The sequence below is a fragment of the Hevea brasiliensis genome, chromosome 16 (assembly GCF_030052815.1).
Source record: "Hevea brasiliensis isolate MT/VB/25A 57/8 chromosome 16, ASM3005281v1, whole genome shotgun sequence".
NCBI classification, from domain to species: domain Eukaryota; kingdom Viridiplantae; phylum Streptophyta; class Magnoliopsida; order Malpighiales; family Euphorbiaceae; genus Hevea; species Hevea brasiliensis.
In genome coordinates, this window is record NC_079508.1 from 66,625,540 (window position 1) to 66,641,949 (window position 16,410).

At 34.5% G+C, this 16,410-nt stretch overlaps 2 protein-coding genes across 4 annotated transcripts; both read left to right on the top strand.

Moving 5' to 3' along the window:
• Positions 1–278: 278 nt before the first annotated feature.
• On the top strand, positions 279–1,570 carry LOC110672069 (zinc finger protein ZAT4). Its single transcript, XM_021834737.2, has one exon. The coding sequence runs from the start codon at positions 423–425 to the stop codon at positions 1,392–1,394; it is 972 nt and encodes a 323-aa protein (XP_021690429.1). The 5' UTR covers positions 279–422; the 3' UTR covers positions 1,395–1,570.
• Positions 1,571–8,222: 6,652 nt separating this feature from the next.
• Positions 8,223–16,392, top strand: LOC110672027 (protein transport protein SEC16B homolog). Of its 3 annotated transcripts, none has more exons than XM_058137486.1 (14): positions 8,223–8,425; positions 8,614–10,462; positions 10,627–10,950; positions 11,839–11,967; positions 12,050–12,172; positions 12,310–12,474; positions 12,976–13,101; positions 13,185–13,319; positions 13,716–13,843; positions 13,920–14,028; positions 14,108–14,425; positions 14,535–14,684; positions 14,765–15,063; positions 15,411–16,392. In XM_058137486.1, the coding sequence occupies exons 2-14, from the start codon at positions 8,759–8,761 to the stop codon at positions 15,925–15,927; spliced, it is 4,227 nt and encodes a 1,408-aa protein (XP_057993469.1). In that variant the 5' UTR covers positions 8,223–8,425; positions 8,614–8,758; the 3' UTR covers positions 15,928–16,392. The 3 variants fall into 3 exon arrangements, with proteins under 3 accessions (XP_057993469.1, XP_057993470.1, XP_021690384.2); XM_058137487.1 differs by having other exon boundaries at positions 8,637–10,462; XM_021834692.2 differs by having other exon boundaries at positions 8,223–10,462.
• The last annotated feature ends 18 nt before the right edge of the window (positions 16,393–16,410 follow it).

The window sequence follows — 16,410 nt, forward strand, 5'->3', positions numbered from 1 at the left end:
AAAATTAAAAAAAAAAGAAGTGAATTTTATATACATAATATTGCCTATCTGGCATTTTATGGACTTCCAAAAAGTGGTAAAAAGAAAGGATGATTTACCCAAATGAGGAAGATTTGCATGTTACATGTCCCTCTTTATCCTCTCATGATCATCTATTTCTATTTTTTTTAATCTATTTTTTGCCATCTCAGGAAATACCAAATATATATATATAGGTATATAATTAAATTTTTAGAATTTTAAAACTGTTTGTAATTTATTTATTTATTTATTTTATATCTAGAAATCATATTTTTTGGGTTGGGAGTGTCTTTTGGTGGAGGAATGCTTGTCACCTACTCCTTTCAAGTTCTCCAATCTTTCCATATGCTTCTTCTAGCTTTTTAGAGAGAGCTTTTGATCTTTGCTTGCTCTCTGCTTCAATGGAGAAGCACAAATGCAAGCTCTGCACTAGAACTTTCGCTAATGGCAGAGCTTTGGGTGGTCACATGAAGGCCCACTTAGCCACCCTCCCTCTCCCTCCAAAGACCACGTTGACGACCCAGCAGCAACTTGGGGACCGTACTGAGTCGGCATCGTCGTCGTATTCTTCCTCTGGTGCACAACGGGAACGAGAAATCAAGAACAGAGAAGTTGAAGAGAAGGCTTTGGTTTATGGGTTGAGAGAGAATCCCAAGAAGAGTTTCAGGTTCGCAGATCCTGAGTTCTCTTTTGCTGTTGATGCTGGGTCTCTTGTTCAAGATAGAGAAAGCGAGACCGAGTCAAGAAATCCAACTCGTATACGATCCAAGAGGACCCGGAAATCAGGTTTTGCAGAGAATCAGAAGCAGAATTTCGATATCAAGAAACTGAAGTTGAAGAATCCAAGTTCGGTGGAGGCGCCGGCGGAACCAGAACCGGTAAGCTCCGTGTCTGACACTTCCCCCGAAGAAGATGTTGCCATGTGTCTTATGATGCTTTCAAGAGATGTTTGGATGAGAAACAACGAAGAAGAAGATCAGGAACAAGGTAAAGATGGGGAAAGATCAACTGGCATGATGTTGCAAGAGGCAGAGGAGATCAAAGTGAGCAAGATTCGCGGGAAGTTGAGATGTGAAAAATGTATGAAACTGTTTCGATCTTCACAGGCATTGGGAACCCATAAGAGGATTTGCTCTCTAAATGGAACAGAGCTAAGAAACAATGAAGGTAACGAAAGAATTTTCGAGTGTCCATATTGCTTCAAGGTGTTTGGTTCGGGACAAGCACTTGGCGGACACAAAAGATCGCATCTTATGGGCACTTCAACTCCAAGTGCTGCTGAAAATTCTGTTAAACTCGACAACAATCTGATAGATCTTAACTTGCCAGCTCCAACGGAAGATGATGACTTTAGTGTGGTGTCTGATGCCTAATTCATGGACACGTACTGTGAAGCTCTCTCAACTCTCATCGTGAGATCTAAGTCCATTCCATATAATTAATTTTTTATTTTGTTATGTGCAATCGGATCAACAAGTCGGTATCTGTAGCTATAGATTTTATTTTACTTTTTATCCTTATTGCATTGATCAATGCTTTTTTTTCTCAAGATTTTGCATTGGTTTACTTCCATTCGTGGCTGACCTGACCATATTTAATCCATTTCTCCGCAGTTGTTAATTTTTGAGTTTAGCAGTCTGAACTCTGAAAATTCATTTCTTTATGAACTTACCAACTTATTTAATGCACAAAAATTCATTAGTTGGAGTTTAGTTTCCCCCAACTTCCTCTTTTCCATTTGTCTTGTTTGTTTGTTTGGTGTGTGAATTGTGCTTCTTCAGCAACTAACGTGCCTTGTAACAGCAAAATTTATGTGTAGTAGTTGCTTATATGTATATATTCTAACAACCCAAGTGAAGCAAACACTTACTGCTCTGCTTATAGACTTTTAAAGTTTTGCTCCAACTTCACTAGTGTTTCTAGTGTACGTTATACCCCCATTTCAGTGATAAAAAGCTAAAGCTTTCCTCGTTTTATTTTTTTGGCTTGTGATTGTGGACCTAAAACTTTGGTCTCTGCTTCTGCTAAGTACCAAAAGCGTTTCAATTCTGTTAATATGTCCTGTTTCTAGTCTCCAGCTGTTCTTTTACTCTATCTAGTACTACTACTGCTACTAATCCATTCCTATAGCTTGCACATTATCTTGACAATTATTCATTACATTACAAATTACATTGCAGTTTACAAGGTTTGTTTAACAGTGTATATTCTCTTGACATTTTCTTCTCATCTCTCCCTCTCTGTTTGCGGCTAGTAGTTTTAGCTATTGGAAAGCATTAAAATCAATGATTTGAAGAGGAACCCGAAAGGACAAAAACAACCTCCAAGCGTATTGTAATGGTTTTGCTCTTGCTTTTCTTGGGCTGCTGGGACCTCTTGGATATCTTTGAAGGTGACTAGAGAAAAACTGAGAAAGATCCAAATCCCTTCATTTTCTCAACAAAAATTTATCTGCCATGAAATGAACGAAATATCCGGGCAAAAGGAGTTGCCATGCTATTCTTATCGTAGAATCAGTCAGATTTATTATATATATATATAACTTTATTACGTGGGTATAGTAAATGCCTTTTTTTTATTCCAACAAAAGTATGGTTATTGACCACCGCATACAAAGACAATTTAGTCATTAGAATATTAGTCCCTGGGTTCCTTTCTTTGATGTCTGTGATTTCTTGTTTCAGAAGAATTCTGGTTAAAATTGCAGATTGGTTAAAACAAAAAAAAAAAAAAAAAACAAGCTTCATCTGCACATATCACTAACCCTTTTTTTTTTCAGTAATTAAAAAAAAAAAACCTCTCACAATGGTCAATAGAACCCCTAGTTAAGGGCACCATTATTTGCTTGTGCTGTTTTTGATGTCGTGCTTGGGTGGCATTATTGTGGCTGTGCATACTTGCTTTGACCAAATATTAAGGACAAAATCAAGTAGGGAAAATGTCGTCTGCTTAGGCAATTCTTTTTTCTATTATATAGGTTAATACTTTCTACTAATTGACTTAATTAGAGTAGATGATCATTACACATTTCCTAATCTATCCAATGCGTTTTCTGTCGTAAAAAGCCAAAAATCATTGCACATTTCTTGAGGTAACTTCTTATTATTCGTTCACACTTAATTTGAATGTTAGTATTACCACCGGCCAAAAAAAAAACAATGTGCATTTGGTCATTGAGCAAATTTTCGTTTTCTTCATGTTCTTTAACAAGCTTGTCATCTTTATTAAATTTGGTTCTTGTCCATTCTTTCGTTCTTGGAAGCTTTTTACTTTTTCAACTTCTTGGCCTCAACATTTATTTCATTTTGGGCATTTTTTTGATTTGGTAGTGTTCTTGTATAATTTCATCATCTTTCATCATGCTTATGGTGAAGGGTTGGTATAAGTGCCCAAATGATTAAATCGCATAAGAAATTGATACTTCTGGAATTCCAAACGAGCAATTTGCATTTTTTTAGGAGATCATAATGGGTCAAATTTTTACGGGTAGTCGATTTGATCAAATCTTAATAAGATGAGTTTGGATAGTATATAATCGATTAGTAATGAATTCAGGTGCAAAATTTAATACTCGTGACAGATTCGAATCGGATTTAGATTTTACATATTGAATATTCGTTACCCGAACACGTTTATATAAATATTTAATTAAATATAAAATATATATTTTTTATAATAATATTTATAAATTTTTGTATATTTTATTTTATATAAAATAAAATTAAAATATTTGATGAAATTATTAATTTTTTAAAATATAAATTATTAATAAAAATTATTTTTTATATAAATTATTAATTAAAATATATAAAATTAAATAAATTTGAATATTTACTGGGTAATAATAATCAAATTTAAAATGAGTTCAGATAATAAAAATAAATTTTAATCAAATTTAAAACAAATTTAAATTTTAAAAATATTAATTAAATTTAATATTAAATAAAATGCTTTTCACACATATTCTATCCTTTTTTATCTCTACCCCTTTCCTTCTCAAAACATGCATCACCGTAGGTGAAATATTTGGTTGGCAAATGACAAATCGGGAATTATTTTAGGAAGGACACCTAATCCAATTTATTTTAAATCCAATTAATTTTTTTTCAATTTTGTCTCATCTTAAATCCTGATATTACATGGGGGAGAACAGAAAAACTTTCTACTCATCCCAAATCCATTTCATACAAAAACATATTATTATTTTTTATTTAAAAATAATTTATTTCTATATATTTATATATTTAAATATTAAAAATATAAATATATTATTAAATTTATATTTAAAATTTATATTTCTAATTTAATAAATAAATTTATAATATATAATAATAAATTAAAATGAAAATATTAAAATATAAAAAAGGGGTCCACGTAAAGAAATTAGCCCACTCTACTTCAAGCGAAAAGTCCCCACTCTGACTTCAAGCTCCAATAAGACGAGCGCGAATGGGATAACCTTCGCCCGATCCGCTGTTGTTATTCCTAATCTTAACTTGCAGCTTGCAGTATAGGTGAAGATCGGAAGGAAAAGAGGAGCCAAAAGGAAACAAAGGATCGTCACTTTCAAAATGCGAACTGGAGCAATGTAATCGGGATATTTTTACTTGATTTATTGATTAATTATTATTAAAAAAAAAAAACTAATCCGGAGTGTCGTTATGGCATCAAGCCTTTGTTTTTTTTTTATTGTTTTCATTTATTTCTTCATTCCATATTCATTTGAGGACAAAAAAAATTTGGACTTTGAAGTAATTTACACTTGACCGATTAAATTTCAATAATCCACGACTGTCAAAAGTTTGAATATTTAAGATGGTCTTTGAATTATTAGTTTATTATTTTTTATGTGAAATTTGATCAAATTAATGAGTGTTTTTAAATTTTAATTTTTAAAAATATTTTTTTAAAAATTACTATTTCTCAATAAATTATTTTTCTAAAAAAATAGTAGTATATTTGTACTAAACGATGCCGTACTGCTGTAGGCGACATAAGGCAGGCACACTGTCAAAATTAGAGTGGCGGAAGGGTGTAATGGTAAATGGAATATAAGTGGATTCTCTGAAAAGGGTTCAAGTGGCAGACCTTTAAACCTTTTCGGTCAACCTCTCTTGGATAAATGCCGATGGTCCCCACTTCTCGATGTTCCTGTGAATTCCTATTGTGTGTGTTCGTTTACATATGCACTCTTAACAATTTTCATCCAATCATTATTCGTGTGCACTCCACGGCTGCTTCGATTAAAATTTATTTTGTTATAATTAAAATCTCATAATCTTGCATGCAACTGATATAGGCAAATTCCAGAAGCATGACTGCTGAATAGGAACATTTTATCTGTGGCGGAAAGAGAAGCATATATATGCAAATCAAAGGCAAAGTGGAGCATTAAGCTTTCCACCAATAATTGTTTTGTGAACGAAGCATCAATGTTCTTTGGGTATATATTTATAATCTCAAATTCCCTTTTTTTTTTTTTGCTACAGTAGAAAACATACACATGCTTAATGCTTTATCTTCAAATATACCACAATAGATTCTTTCCCCACATGCCAAGTTTTAGCCATGAATCAAGCAATTCCCACAACTCTAGCTAGTTTAACGCCCATCCTATCAAATACCAAACAAGATAGATTATTAAATTTTTTTTTATAAATAATAAATTAATTTTAAAACTAAATAATGCACCAACCATAATGCATTATTTCTATAATGAGTGTAGCTATATAGAGTACAAATTCATATGAAAATAAGTTTAACGATTAACTTTATTTGTTAAGTTCATTTTCATATGAACTCAAATTTATATTTAATACACCCAATAAAAAGTCAAATTTTCTTTGCGGTGATCATAATAACTAACTTCATTCATAAACTGGTCCCCTCCCTACGTGAGTATATGTCTGCCAATGGATAGTAAGCTTCAAGCTTTGCTCGTCTTCTAGCATATGCAGCATTCTTGTGGCTGTGACAATAGGATCCTACATTTGTGGTTAGCAACGGTGTCTATTCTATCTTAATTAGTATCAATAATTGTTAACAATAATTTCAAATATTATAATAATAATATAACGTTCACATCGTATATCAATATGTAAACGGATACACAAAGCGGCTGGGTATGACATACTCCAATTCCATAATATATATATATTTTGTATCAATTGACAACGAGCTTTAGAGCCTAAGAGGGTACTCAATTACCCATCAAACTTTACATATCTGTGAAGAACAGTGCAAGAGCATGGCAAACAGTAATTATTATTATTGTCCCATCTGGCTTTTAACACATTATCATGTTATTGAATTTGCATTATTTGACTATTAACCAATTAATCAAGGACTACTCGTGAAACCTGATCATTAGGGTGTGGATGCTGCTCTCTTAGTAATTGAGCACGCCTTCAATTGCCGTGCTCATGTATTTGGAGAAAACACTAGAATAGATTCATTTTATTAATGGCCAAGTAATTAATAATTACTTCAACTTAATTAGTATTTGATTATTTATTTTCATTTTTTTTATTAAAATCGCTGATATCATTTAACATGTGAAATGTTTACTGAAATAAAAAAAATCCCCATAAAAAAAAACTTTATTTTTTTTTAATCAACTAAAGTGCGTTGAACTTTGAAGTTCCAGCAAAGGGACGGCAAATTTTCATTGAGACTGTAACTCCCCTGAGCTCGACCCATTTAGATCTTGGGGATCTCTCATCATACGAACTCTATAAAACAAAAGGCTCTCGCTGATTTGGGCCCGAGTCCAGCCATTATAAGACAAGTTGAGTTAACCCTCATCAAGAAAATAATTAATATCCAAAGAAATTATCATTTGCTTGACGGATTCAGCTCTTTCAATTTCCTTATTAAAATAAAAGTTAAATCCTATCCCTTTTGACTTTATATTGCGAAGAATATTTTAATAATTTTACCTTTTAAATCCCAAAAATTTAAATCAGTAAATTATTTTATGTATTTATATTTAAGTAATTGATAATAAAAGAAGGCCAAAACATATGTGAATGTGTTTGGTGGGAGTGGCATAAACTCCCAACTAAATAAGAAGCTAATTAAGTGACAAAGATATATTATATAAATCCGTCATTGTCATATTTGACAACTAGTTTCTTTCCAGTTGTGTGGATCTATTGATTTTTCTTTTCTTTATATGCACACTCAACGTACACTAATTGTTCTTTGACATTAATGGTATCCCATAACAATAATCAACTATCGGAAATTATTTTGAAATTAATTATAACATATATTATGACATTTGCTTTAGATTTAAAAATTTAGATTTAACTTATTGAGATTTGAGATTCATTCCCTGTAAGGAAACAATTTTATCAGGCTCACTTTCCGGTTTAATAACAAAGAAATATAATTTTCTCTTAACCCCATTAAATCTTTTCTTTTATTGAGCATTGATATTAATTAAAAAGGATATTTAATTTAATTTATATATTAATTAAACTTATTTATAAGTAAAAAATTATAAAGATATTAAGGTAGTCAAACTTACTTTAAAAAATTACTTAAAATAAATTAGAAACTATAATTAAGAATATCTTATTTATTATTTATTTTAAAATTATTATTTAATCAAATAAAAAATTGTATTATTTTAATAAATTTTAAAAGTATTTACATTATTTTCATTTAGTTAATTATGACACTTAATTATATATATATTTTTAATAAATTTAATTAATTAAATTATTTTTAAACACTTTTTTAACTAAATAATTAAATTATTTAAAAATTATTTTTAAATAATTTTATCAAATAATTAACTATTTATTTTTAATTTCACTCATAAATTATAACATAGTTAATATACTCTGAGATTTGGCTATTAGAAATAGTACGCCACATATGCTAATGTGTACTTTATCCTAATCTATTTACATATAATATATATAAAAAATATAAATTAAAAATAATTTTATAAATTGATCAAAATATTTTTAATATTTGTATTATTTGTAAATTATTAAAAATTTATTGCCACAAATTAAGTTTAAAAAATATTTTTTTATAAATATAATCATATATAAAAATTGATAAGTTTTAGTTGTTTTTAACCTATGAAATGTGGACTAATATAGGCAATGAAATATTTTTAATATCCGTGGTTGGCTAATAATGTAATTATATCTGTATGGTGGTATTTTATTTTTCATATCTCAAATGCTCTACAGGTGGGAAGTGGGCATGATTTGAAGAAAAACAAAGATGGTATTTGTGATTAAGTCAAAGCATAGGGTGCCAGCATGAATGAAAACAATAAAATCCAGAAAAAAATAAGAAACGATTTCTCCTTTTCCCTCTAATCTCTCTCTCTCTCTGTGTCGTGGCTCCTCGATTTTGTTCCTGCAGAGCCCTACCTGGATCTGTAAGTTATTTTCATTTTTCTTATTATTTAACTTATCCGTATATTGTCGTAGAGATCGAATGCATTCAATTCAACCCAATTTTGATCTCTTTTGACGTTTTCACATTAAAGTTATGCATCTGCAACTTATGAGCGATCTCATAAACCCTAGATCTTGCTGTCTTCGCTTTTTTATGGATTTGATTTAGGGTTTTAATTTTTGGATCTCGAGGTTTTGGTTGCATTACAGCTCGAATTTTGGGGTATTGGAGGAGCGAGCTGTAAATTGGGAACAATTGAAGGGTATAGAGGTCGTATTTTTGTAGATCCTTGGGGTTAAGGTTGTTATTTTAGATGGCTTCCAACCCTCCATTTCATGTGATGGAGGATCAGACGGATGAGGATTTCTTTGATAAATTAGTCGACGATGATTTTGGTCCCACCAGTTCAGGGTCGGTCCCTAAGTTCACGGAGGGCAGCGATTCCGATGAGGCGAAAGCGTTTGCCAATATGAGTATTGAGGATGCAAGCGGTGAAGGTGGAGTTGATGGCAAAGATGAGAATGATTTGGTGCATGCAAGTGCAGGATTATCCAGTGCACATGCTTTAGAAAGTGATACATTGGATTTATCCAACTCATTGGGGTCCAATACTATAGTTGAGTCAAAAAATGATGGGATTGAATCAGAGGCTGTATTGGACCCAGTAATAAGTAAAACCAGCGCATCAACAAAATCAGGGGCTAAGGAGGTGGGGTGGAGTTCATTTTATGCTGATTCTGTACCTAACGGAAATCATGAATTTGGTACATATACAGATTTTTTTAATGATTTGGGAGATATGTCAGGGGATTTTCCCGGGAAAGTTGATGAAGCCTCTAATTTAGAGAAAAAGGATGGTGACGGATTGCATAATTCAGTTAGTTATGGGGAATATCAAGATAGCACACAAAGTTATGGAGGATCCATTGAAGAGAGTGTAAATTGGCAGGATTTGAATAACAAGCAGTGTTGGGAGAACATGTATCCTGGGTGGAAATATGATGTCAACACAGGGCAGTGGTATCAAGTGGATAATTTTGATGTAACGGCAAGTGTCCAAGGGAGTTCTAATGTTAATGCAGCAAATGAATTGGCGGCAGTTTCGGATGGGCAAATAGAAATGAATTATTTGCAGCAGACTTCACAATCTGTGGTTGGAACTGTGGCTGAGAATAGCTCATCTGAGAGTGTGTCTACTTGGAATCAGGTATCTCAGGGGACTAATAATGGTTACCCAGAGCATATGGTTTTTGATCCTCAATATCCTGGTTGGTATTATGACACAATGGTGCAGGAGTGGCGCTCCCTGGAAAGCTACACGTCATCTGTTCAATCAGCAACTGTTCAAAACCATGATCAGCAGAAACAAAATGAATTTGCCTTTGCTGATTCATATTCTCAGAATAGCAACAGTATTTATAGTGGATATGAGCAAGCTGACAAGTATGAGTCACAAGGCTATAATGACCAAGACAAGCATGGTCGCTGGGGTGAGTCTTATGGTGACTACAATCAGCAAGGTTTGAATATGTGGCAACCTGATACTGTTGCTAAGACTAATACTGTTTCAAATTTTGATACAAACCAGCAATTGCATAATTCCTATGATTCAAATGTGTCCATGAACAATCATTTGGAGCAGCACAAATCTCCTAATTCTCTGGGATCAGTTCTTTCATACGACGAACTGAGTCAGGGTCCTGTGGATCCTAATGGGTTTGTAGGATCACAAAATTTTATACCTAGTGGGAACTTTGGTCAGCAGTTTAATCGGGGAACTGTGAAGCAGAATGAACAAATTAACATTGCAAATGATTACTATAGCAGCCAGAAACCAGCAGATTTTGTGCCGAAATCATTTCATAACAACCAGCAGTTTTCTTATGCTCCCAAAACTGGGATGTCATCTGCTGGGCGTCCTCCACATGCCTTGGTTACGTTTGGATTTGGTGGAAAGCTCATAGTAATGAAAAATGGCAGTTCAAGTTCTCTGGGGAATGCATCATTCGCAAGTCAGGTGAGACACCTGAAATGTTCTCTTTGGTGTTTTTCTTTCAGACCCATTAGGCTGCCAAAACGCTAGAAATGAGTGAAATATAAATTCTCATTTATATGCGTTGATTATCTCACTTGTGTTAATTTTATTCAACTGTCTAAATTGTGATTGCTTATTTTGTAAAGGAACCTATAGGAGGCTCAATATCTGTTCTGAATTTGATGGAGGTTATCACAGGAAATACCAACAATGCTCTAAATATTGCAGGGAGCACATGTAATTATTTTCGTGCTCTCTGCCAACAATCCTTTCCAGTTCCACTGTTGGGAGGCAATGTTGGAAGTAAAGAGTTGAATAAGTGGATTGATGATAGAATTGCCAATTGTGAATCACCTGACATTGATTATAGAAAAGGCGGAGTACTGAAGTTGCTTCTCTCTTTGCTTAAAATTGCTTGTCAACATTATGGAAAACTTCGATCTCCTTTTGGCATTGATGCTTCTTTGAAGGTGAATCACATCTATCTTTTTCATTTATTTTTATTGTAACATGAATCTTATTTCATCGTTGACTCTATGAATATTCATGTATCTTGTCTACATAGTTTCACTTAGGCAAGGCATTATGACAAAGGAAGAAGACTTACATATATTTGCATATATGTTCTGTGTTAAAAACGTTTTTTATTTTTCATGCACCCTTTGTGAATGGGTGTTGTAAATGACCTCCTCCTGGTTCATAAGAGTTCATTACATTCATCAACATGCAAGTTGTCATATTACATAAATTCTTTCATGGTCCATTGTGAGCTGTGAGATGTTGAAAGAACCACTTCTTACAGTGCATCTCATCTACTTCAATAACTGCCCTTTTGTGGGAGCCTTTTGGCAGAAACTCTAATATATATGTCCCCATCCTCCCCAACCTGAGCACTCCCAGTATAATGTATTTTCTCTTTTTTCCTCTTAGATTCTCCCCTTTTGATGTTCCTTATATGTTGTATGTGATGTTTCTCTAAAAGAAATTCGGAATATCATGCTCTGGAAGACTCTTTCAAGTTCACTGAGGGTGAAATGACGTTTGAATGAATGAAGTATGCACATTTCATTCCATGAATTATCAGTGAAAGATTTAGATGGAAAAGAGTTGAAGGGCTATTAAGATCTAAAATAGAAAGATGATCGGTCCAGCAAATGACAGGACTATAGCTCGTGAGAATTTTGGGTTAATTTGCTCTGTTTTTTTAATACATCTCCAATCTGAATTCCTTAGCCCTTTTTTTTTGTTGGGGTCTGTGTGTGTAACACGTCATCCCAATATGGGTTTATAATTTTTCCTTTGTGATGATATTGTTGGAAAGCCAGATATAGAAATAAGTATGTAATTATTTTTGGTAGGAGAGTGATGCTCCAGAATCCGCAGTTGCAAAACTTTTTGCATCTGCCAGGAGAAATGGCACACAATTCAGTGATTATGGTGCTTTCAGCCACTGCTTGCAGAGTGTGCCATCTGAAGGACAAATTCAGGTATACTATTAATCATTCTGCAATCTTGCACTGTTTTATACGCGTTTTATTGTTTTGTAAAAGATTTTGATTCATGTTTTAGGCAACTGCTTCTGAGGTACAAAATCTTCTGGTTTCTGGTAGAAAAAAGGAGGCTTTACAGCGTGCACAAGTAGGCCAGTTGTGGGGACCTGCGCTTGTTCTTGCATCACAGCTCGGTGATCAGGTTTTTTTTTTTTTTTGTCTATTTTACTTTTTTATTTTTTAAGGTACTTTCTTGTTTTTGGAAAACTGTTAGATGTTTACTGCTCTTTGTATATGTTTGTGCACTTTTGGTGGCTGGATTGGGGGGGGAAAATGCAGTTCTATGTTGATACTGTGAAGCAAATGGCACTTCGCCAGCTGGTAGCAGGATCACCTTTGCGGACATTATGCCTGCTAATTGCAGGGCAACCGGCTGATGTATTTTCCAATGACACCACAACTGGTAGTGGTCTTCCTGGTGCTATATCTCAACAGCCTATCCAGGTGATACGTCATGCCTGTGTCATTTTTGCTACAGTGTATTGCCAGGTTGAGCATTTAGTGTCTGCAATGCTTTTGATTCTTTTAACGAAAAATCACATATTTTAGCATCAATGAATTAAGAGGTAATCTGCTATAGTTAAGAAAAAGTTTCTTACTGAGAGCAGAGTCAGAGAGAGAGGGTTTGAATTGTATTGGCACTGCTGCTAATTTTTATCTTCTTCTTCTTCTTCTCTCTCTCTTCTTCCTTTTTTTTTTTTTTTTTCTGTGCAACAACTATTTTGTTTTCTTTTGTGTTTTCAAGCTTTTAAGACTTCTCTATACCGTCTGCTAATGATTCTGAGAACTCATAGTCCTCGAATAGCTGTCAAGTGACTGCCATGCCATCTTTTAATTTTACAATGTTTCTTCCTGTAAATGCCTGTGTCTCTTGAAAAAGATAGGATGTTTGGCTTTTTTTTATATATTCAAAATTAATTTTCAATGTTTGGCAATGAACTGCAGCTTGAGGCAAATAGCATGCTTGATGATTGGGAAGAGAATTTGGCTGTAATAACTGCTAACAGAACCAAAGATGATGAGCTTGTGATTATTCATCTTGGAGATTGCCTATGGAAGGAAAGAAGTGAGGTAGCTTATCTTTTTATGTCATTTATTTGACTGGTTCTTTCCAAAGTTTTTGCCTTAAATCTTAATGAACACTGATTACTCAGATTACCGCTGCTCACATCTGCTATTTAGTGGCGGAAGCCAACTTTGAATCATATTCAGACAGTGCAAGACTTTGTCTTATTGGAGCGGATCACTGGAAGCATCCTCGGACCTATGCTAGTCCAGAAGCTATTCAGGTGATCTTTGTTTATTGTCTTCTTCTTCTTCTTCTTCTTCTTCTTCTTCTTTCTTTCTTTCTCTCTCTGTCTCTCTTTTTTCATCTGGTTCTTGTGCGTCTTTTATTTTTTATTTTTATTCTATTATTTTTCTATATTGTGGTGGCCTCTCATACACACTTGTATTAATGTAAATTTTTGTTTGATGTTTGGGAGATTTCCAATTATATATTTTACTTGGAGCATATTCTTTTAGTTGCCTGAAATGTTGTTCAAACTATATTAACAAAATTTAGAATGACAGAATCTGGAAATGCTCCCTCCTCTCTTTTTCTTTTTAACATGATTTCCTTAACACACTTTGTAAATTGTGCTTTTTGAGGAGTCTTACCAAGTTGGTTTAATGTGTGTTGACAGAGAACTGAATTGTATGAATATTCAAAGGTGCTTGGCAACTCCCAGTTTATCTTGCTGCCATTTCAGCCATATAAGCTGATATATGCACATATGCTGGCCGAAGTGGGAAAACTTTCTGATTCGCTAAAGTAGGTGGAAAATTTTCAAGTTCAATGCTTTACGTAATTCTTCCTGCATTTTTCTGAACCTGTTGAGTTGATTCAGGTACTGTCAGGCAATATTAAAATCTTTAAAAATTGGTCGCGCTCCAGAAGTAGAAACATGGAAACAATTAATATTATCCCTCGAGGAGAGGATTAGAACCCATCAACAGGTGTTTCCCTATCCAGCAATTCATAATTTTGTCACTTATTGTTATCGTGCCAACCAAACTTAACAAATATTGTGTTCAGGGTGGATATGCGGCAAATTTGGCTCCAGCAAAGTTAGTAGGTAAATTGCTGAACTTCTTTGATAGTACTGCACACCGTGTTGTTGGGGGTCTACCACCACCTGTACCGTCAACATCACTAGGAAGCATACAAGGTAATGAGCATCATCACCAGTCAATGGCGCCTAGGGTATTGGCTAGTCAGTCAACAATGGCCATGTCATCTTTGATGCCTTCTGCTTCGATGGAGCCCATAAGTGAATGGGCAGCTGATGGCAATAGAATGACAATGCATAACAGAAGTGTTTCTGAGCCAGATATTGGTAGAACTCCAAGACAGGTGGGTAACTATCTCCTAGTTGAAAGGAATATATGCTCCAACTGCTTGAAATTCATGATTATTATCTTGCAGAAATTTATTATGCCTTGCTGACTTGTGGGTTTGTCAGGTTGAGTCACCGAAGGAAGGGGCCTCATCTAGTGCACAAGGGAAAACATCAGGTTCAGGCACGGCATCTCGCTTTGGTCGTTTTGGTTTTGGTTCACAGCTTTTACAAAAGACAGTGGGGCTAGTCTTAAGGCCCCGTTCAGATCGACAGGTATATTGTTGTTTAATATTTGATTTTTTTAATGGAAAATTTGATAAGCCTGTTAATGATTATTGTTTGCATTACTGAAGGCTAAATTGGGTGAGAAGAACAAATTCTATTATGATGAAAAGCTTAAGAGATGGGTAGAGGAAGGTGCTGAACCTCCAGCTGAAGAAGCAGCCTTGCCACCCCCTCCTACAACTTCAGCCTTCCAGAATGGAATGTCCGACTACAACTTGAAATCTGCACTGAAGAGTGATGGATCTCCCACCAATGGGAGCCCAACATTTAAGACTCCAACTCCTTTGGAACACTCTTCAGGGATACCACCTATTCCAACCAGTTCAAATCAGTTCTCAGCTCGTGGGCGGATGGGTGTACGAGCAAGGTAATTTAGAAGCCTTTCTTTTAACTGCAGTTAACCTTCCTAGTTTCATGTCCTGATGGAAGTGGCATAATTCTCTCCTGAAAATTGAAAACCAGTTCACAGGGTCTCGGTCCGGGTCAAATTATTTCTCCCAACTTCCAGGAGTGTAATTTTTGTTGATCTGAAAAAGTTAGGATGCTACTAGCGGACAATGAATTAGCTGTTGTAGACAACTCCTGCAAAAATTTCAAACTTCTGAATGCATTATAATGTGAAGATACATCGAGTTCTCCTTAATTTTATTCATTTATTATTATTATTATCCAGTGGCATTGCAAGGCCAATTGATATTCATTGTTATGTGGCAGGTATGTTGACACCTTCAACCAAGGAGGTGTAAGCTCGGCAAAGTTATTCCAGTCCCCGTCGGTTCCATCTGTCAAACCTGCTGTTTCTGCAAATGCAAAGTTTTTTATTCCTACACCTCTGCCATCAAGTGAAAGTTCAACAGAAACTGTAGCAGAAAACGTGCAAGAAAGCACTGGATTTGCTGAATATCCTTCAACATCTACTAATGACTCTTCCCAATCTCCCTCATCTTTTTCAAAAATGAATATGCAAAGATTCCCAAGCATGGATAATATTACAAGAAGAGAGAGAACAGTAAATGGCAATGTCCCCATACCATCTCAATCTCGACGAACTGCATCATGGAGTGGAAGCTTCAGTGATTCCTTTAGCCCTCCCAAAATGATGGAAACTAAACCTTTAGGGGAGGCACTGGGCATGCGTCCATCATCTTTCATGCCTGGTGATCCTTCTATGACACGTATGCCAATGAATGGTAGCAGTGTTGGAGATGACCTTCATGAGGTGGAACTTTAGGAGTAAGGAAGATGTAAATACCAAGTTGTCCCTTGTGATCGATACAATACTTGGGATGGGAGTAATCGTGCACATCTCGAAAAGCCACAATGTTGGCATCAGCATCAAGATTCAGAAAGTAAAATATGATTTTCCCAAAATTTTCCCAGTCAACTGCCTCCTCTTAAATGTAAGTTGAAATATGGTTGGCATATATTTTACTGCAAACTAAGCTTAGCCTTTATTTTAAGGTCACAGGATTTGCCACCATCTAATGCTTGAGGAGCTGGTTTTTGTTTCTTAACTGCAAAACAAAGGCGGCCTTCACAGGCATTGATGTACAGTTAGTTCATTTGTTCATTTGTTGAAAACAGGAAAAGTCTCTTGGGCAAGATAGAAGCAATCCCCCGAAAGGCCTTCTCAAGGGACTAAAATAGTGTACTCATTTGGAAAAAAAAAAAAGAATAAAACGTTTTGTTTGCTCAATTTTGTTCCTGAAAATGC

Bases quoted from the DNA above. Each gene is read 5' to 3' on its own strand.
- LOC110672069 (XM_021834737.2), top strand. From the start codon at position 423: ATGGAGAAGCACAAATGCAAGCTCTGCACTAGAACTTTCGCTAATGGC.
- LOC110672027 (XM_021834692.2), top strand. From the start codon at position 8,759: ATGGCTTCCAACCCTCCATTTCATGTGATGGAGGATCAGACGGATGAG. The intron at 13,102-13,184 runs GTAGCTTATCTT...CTGATTACTCAG, and splicing joins TATGGAAGGAAAGAAGTGAG to ATTACCGCTGCTCACATCTG. The intron at 14,029-14,107 runs GTGTTTCCCTAT...TATTGTGTTCAG, and splicing joins GGATTAGAACCCATCAACAG to GGTGGATATGCGGCAAATTT.